The sequence below is a fragment of the Otolemur garnettii genome, unplaced genomic scaffold (genome assembly GCF_000181295.1).
Source record: "Otolemur garnettii isolate 467f Iridium unplaced genomic scaffold, OtoGar3 scaffold00202, whole genome shotgun sequence".
NCBI classification, from domain to species: domain Eukaryota; kingdom Metazoa; phylum Chordata; class Mammalia; order Primates; family Galagidae; genus Otolemur; species Otolemur garnettii.
In genome coordinates this window covers 588,784-594,207 of record NW_003852597.1, presented here as the reverse complement: position 1 = coordinate 594,207, position 5,424 = coordinate 588,784, and the positions used below count along the sequence as shown (strand labels likewise).

General features: G+C 46.1%; 1 protein-coding gene across 2 annotated transcripts in view; it reads right to left on the bottom strand.

The window, feature by feature from the left end:
* Positions 1 to 5,424, bottom strand: part of EIF2B3 (eukaryotic translation initiation factor 2B subunit gamma) — a 102,617-nt gene that overhangs the window by 26,026 nt on the left and 71,167 nt on the right. For both annotated transcript variants that reach the window (XM_012812347.2, XM_012812348.1), the window contains 3 exons: positions 5,133 to 5,323; positions 2,708 to 2,785; positions 1,129 to 1,277 (listed from right to left, as the gene is read on the bottom strand). In XM_012812347.2, the coding sequence (XP_012667801.1) occupies positions 1,129 to 1,277; positions 2,708 to 2,785; positions 5,133 to 5,323 (418 nt within the window). The remainder of the gene's footprint in view (positions 1 to 1,128; positions 1,278 to 2,707; positions 2,786 to 5,132; positions 5,324 to 5,424) is intronic.

The window sequence follows — 5,424 nt, the reverse complement described above, 5'->3', positions numbered from 1 at the left end:
CTGGGTAGAATGCCTTGGCATCACAGCTCACAGCAACCTCCAACTCCTGGGCTCAAGCGAGTCTCCTGCCTCCGCCTCCCAAGTAGCTGGGACTACAAGCGCCCACCACAACGCCCGGCTATTTTTTTGGTTGCAGCCATCACTGTTGTTTGGCAGGCCCGGGCTGGATTTGAACCCGCCACCTTAGGTGTATGTGGCTGGCGCCTTAGCCACTTGAGCCACAGGCGCCAAGCCTCCTTTTTCTTTTCTTTCGAGACAAAGTTTTGTTGCCCTTGGTAGAGTGCCATGGCATCATACCTTACAGCAACCTCAAACTCTTGAGCTCAAGTAATTTTTTTGCCTTAGCCTCCCAAGTAACTGGGACTATAGGCATCTGCCACAATGCCTGGTTAGTTTTAGAGATGAGGTCTTACTCTTGCTTAGGCTGGTCTCGAACCCATGAGCTCAGGCAATCCACCCGCCTTGGCCTCCCAGAGTGCTAGGATTACAGACATGAGCCACCGCACCTGGCCCATCTTTCCTTTTTCCTACCACCTATGCTTGCATTTTATACATGGGAAAACTCAGGTGTACACAGAGGAAGAATCTCATTAAACATTATTCAAGTCTTTTCACTCCAGGTCCAGATTATTCACAAGCCAAGATTTTAGAACAGTATAAATATTTCCAATTGGGGAAGATTTTCTACTTTTAGAGAAGCTCTTCCTCAAAAGCAGTGTATGTCTTGTATGTCCACTCTTCCTAGACCTCTGCCTTCTTTAGAGATGCTGTGGGATTCTGAACAGAGGAAGGTGACCGTTAGGCATTGGTGCAGTGTCACTCCAGCAGTGCCAGTGGCTCACTAGTGTGGTCATTCCCATCAAGTAGGATACCAAGGAAAGAGAAGGCAGCTTCTCCTCACAACCACAATCACACAAATATGAGAAGGGTGGTGGAAATGCTTTGGGAAATCAAGTCATTAAGGAGGCAAAACTAAAGCCTCAAAGGGCCTTGGCATTATTCCTTCTTTCTTCTTTTTCCCTTTCTTTCCCTTCCCAAAAGTGACCTGTTTCCTAGGCAGGACTGGCTCCCAAACACTTCCAAGGGTAGCAGAAGTTTTGCTTTGAGAGGATATAAAAGGAAACATACCCTTCCTCCACGGTGACTGAGTTCATGAGAAGGCAACTGGTAATAGTCACTCTGTCTCTTATGAGACAGGCTGACCCAATGACCGAGTGCTTAATGGATGACTTCTCTCCAACCTGTGTATCTGGCCCGATGAGGCTGTCAACTCCAACCTGCAAAAGGTAGATATAAAACCTTGTTTATCCATCTCAACCAACTATAAACCTTCCTCCAATCCCTTGAGCTAGGATGTAATGGGATCTTTCCATAGAGACACTTCAGCAACAAAGATTATCATCAGTATTTCTCGGGGCCACAAGGTCAAACACCACCTCTGAGGCCAACTCAAACCTATATTGAAACATGGGCCCTCCTCTGCCAAGAAAATAAAAAAAAAAACATGTATACACATGCTTATGCACTGTATACATAAATATTAAGAGTAATCAAATCAGGATAGATGAGCAACAGATTGAAAGCTCCTATATCAGCTTGGTGCCTTTAGCGCAGCAGCTAGGGTGCTAGCCACATACACCAGAGCTGGTGAGTTTGAATCAGGCCCGGGCCTGCTAACCAACAATGACAACTGCAACAATAAAAAAAAAATTGCCAGGTGTTGTGGCAGGTGCCTATAGTCCCAGCTACTTGGGAGGCTGAGGCAAGAGAATCACTTAAACCTAAGAGTTTGAGGTTGCTGTGAACTGCCACGCCATGGCACTCTACCAAGGACAACAAAGTGAGACTCTGTCGCAAAAAAAAAAGAAAAAGGGCTCGGAGCCTGTGGCTCAAGTGGCTAGGGCACCAGCCACATACACGTAAGGTGGCGGGTTCAAATCCAGCCTGGGCCCGCCAAAACAACAATGACAGCTGCAACCAAAAAATAGCCAAGTGTTGTGGCGGGCACCTGTGGTCCCAGCTACTTGGGAGGCGGAGGCAGGAGACTCGCTTAAGCCCAGGAGTTGGAGGGTTGCTGTGAGTTGTGATGTCACAGCACTCTACCCAGTGGGATAGCTTGAGGCTCTGTCTCAAAAAAAAAGAAAAAGAAAAAGAAAAAAGAAAGCTCCTGTGTCCCAATACTATAATGGATGATGACTTACAGGGTCAGCACTTGCTTTCTTTTATTTATTTTAATCCCCTCCATCCTGCCACAGGTAGCCTATGAATCAGGTAATTTTCTTTTCTTTCTTTCTTTTTTTTTTTTTTGAGACAGAATCTTACTTTATTGCCCTTGGTAGAGTACCATGGCGTCATAGCTCACAGCACCTCCAACTCCTGGGCTTAGGCGATTCTCCTGTCTCAGCCTCACGAGTAGCTGAAACTACAGGCACCTGCCACAATGCCCAGCTATTTTTTTATTGCAGTTTGGCTGGGTCCAGGTTCGAACCTGCCACCCTCAGTATATGGAGCTGGCGCCCTAGCCACTGAGCCACATGCGCTGCCCCAGGTAATTTTCTTAAGTGAGAATTTATTACGAGAACCCAGCTAGGATTTCCCTGGGGCTAATGAAGTTCAGAGCTTGAGGCCTTCAATTCAGCTTCTCAAGGACCAGTCTCAATAGCCCTGGACAAGGTCCCATACCTGTCCTGCCCATAGTAGCACTTACCAGGTGTTTGCTGACAATCTGGGCCGATGAATGGATTAGTGATTCTTCTGGACAAAGAACAGACAGCAATTTGGGCACCTTGAAGAAAGAATTTATGTCATTAAATACCAGAAAAGCACCTGAAAACACCTTAGGTAGAACCCAGTGACTAATCAAAGATATGAAGATCTCTGAGCCACAGCTTCCTATCCAGGTGAGGGAGAGCAGGAGGCTGCTATATTTCCCCTAGGACCAGGATTGTTTATGTAGCAACTTCTAGATGGCCTTATCCTCAGTCTGTTAAATTTGAGTGCTCCTCCCTTAAAGTAATGCCACATTCTTCAGCTGGGAGGCAGTAAAATAAGCCTTTGAGGTACCCATGTAGCACTTTTTGGAAAAGGAGGCCTGATGAGGAGGCCATAGATAGAATGCTGGTTAGAGCACTGTGCACAGCTGCCACACTAGCTGAGGGTAGTCTTGCCAGCACTGGCTATACCAGCACATGAAGGCTAATCTCAGCACCGAGCCCTAGAATCTCCTCTATTATACTCCAACTCTTTTCAAGTCTGGCTGCTGCACAGCTCCTGCTGGCACTTCAGAGGATGCTTTTCCAGTCTCAGGCCATTCATGAACCAGACTTTACTCATGGGTAAACTTGGGACTAGCTGTGACTTCTCTTTAGCTCTCTGGCCTGGGATTCCCTTGAGTATAACCAATCCAGGTTGAGGACAATTTGAGCTCTGGAGTTGAGGCTACCCACACCATACAGTGCAGGTCATGAAGATTCTAGAGCAGTGATTCTCAACCTTCCTAATGCCGCGACCCTTTAATACAGTTTCTCATGTTGTGGTGACCCCCCAACCATAAAATTATTTTCGTTGCTACCGTATAACTGTAATTTTGCTAATGTAATGAATTGTAATGTAAATATCTGATATGCAGGATGGTCTTAGGCAAGTATCCTCAAACTACAGCCTGCGGGCCACATGCAGCCTGCCTAGGACATTTATCCAGCCTGCCTGGTGTTTTTGCCGCCACTGCCTGTCCTACTTAGCAGCTGACTCATCCCAGGGCCCACAGTCGGGCCCTCCAACGGTCTGAGGGACAGTGAACTGGCCCCCTGTTTAAAAAGTTTGAGGACCCCAGGTCTTAGGCGACCCCTATGAAAGGCTTGTTTGACCTCCAAAGGGGTTGCAACCCACAGATTGAGAACTGCTATTCCAGAGCCAGGTTTTCTTCAGGGATTCAATCCCAATTAAAAAAAAAAAAATCAGCTCAGTGCCTGTGGCTCAAGTGGCTAAGGCGCCAGCCACATACACCTAAGGTGGCGGGTTTGAATCCAGCCCGGCCTGCCAAACCATAATGATGGCTGCAACCAAAAAGAAAAAAAGCTGGGCATTGTGGTCCCAGCTACTTAGGAGGCTGAGGCAGGAGACTCACGTGAGCCCAGGAGTTGGAAGTTGCTGTAAGCTGTGATGCCACAGCACTCTGCCCAGGGGGATAGCTTGAGGCTTTCATATTGCTCTACCCTCACTGTCATATTGCTCTTCATTTTTTCAAAAAAAAAATCTTTCATATTGCTCTACCCTCACTGTCCATCCCAGTCTGCACCCGCAACGATAGTTTTCATGGAGTTTTACCAGGAGCAGTGTCAATGGCTAATCTTTTCATTGTTTTATCTGTGTTACCCTTGAATGCCACCCCAGTGCAGTTCCCTCAATTATCTATCTTTTCCTCTTCTCATCTAAACCTGTGACTACTCTTCATTTGCTTTTCCTAATCATAACATCCTCCCTCCTTAAACCTCCTGTGCCCACTACACAATAAAGAGCTCCCATATATCCTCAGCATCTTTACTATGCCCTTCTCCATCCTCTGTCTTCACTAGTATCTGGCTTGTCTTTGAGGGTGCTGCTTCTCCTGCAATGGAAACTATTTCTTCTCCATATCTCACAAAGTGCAGGATTAAAAGGAGGAGTTAGCACTAATGCTGTTTCTAGACAATTCTCTCTCATAGACATTCTTTCCTTGTGGCTTTGCCATCTACTCTATACTCTGTTCCTTCACCTTCTCAGGAAAACCCCTTCTGTAAGCTGATGCTTACCTTATCTAATGATTACACCATACTTATGTGCTTGTTTACGAAATAAGTATTATAGATATCCCCATGCTGAACAGATAGGAAAAAGCTACTGGGCCCAGATGCTGGGAGCTGGCCTTCCTGGAGATCTTGGCCCTTCCTTGGAGCCACCAGGCTCTGTGCTTCCCCTTTTGCTGCATCTGGATACCCCAGGGGTCTCCCTTGATATTCCAGGTCTTGCTCAACCTTGGGACTCAGAAGGATTACTAATGTGTACCTAATGAGAAATTAGGAAAAGGACAAATGGCTCAGTCTGTTTCTAAGGCAGGAGCTCCCATGATTCTTCTTCTATCCACATCCTCTCACCTGTCTGTTTGCTTCCATGTAGAGTCCTAGTGTGTTTACTCGAGAGCAGAGCCCGTCTTTCATGATGTGGACATAGCAGTTCACCTGTGATCTGATCGAGTCTTCCCTTCTGTCTCCTCGACAAACATTCCAGCAGGCATCATAGGGAGCCAAGGTCAGTGTATTGTCTTCTTTTATAAAACTGTAAATATCTTCAGAATAAATATCCAAAACAAGCAAGTAAATTAGACAGAGGTAACAGAAAAGAGGTATAGACTCAGTCAAGGTTTTTTCAAAAAAAAATTTTTTTTTT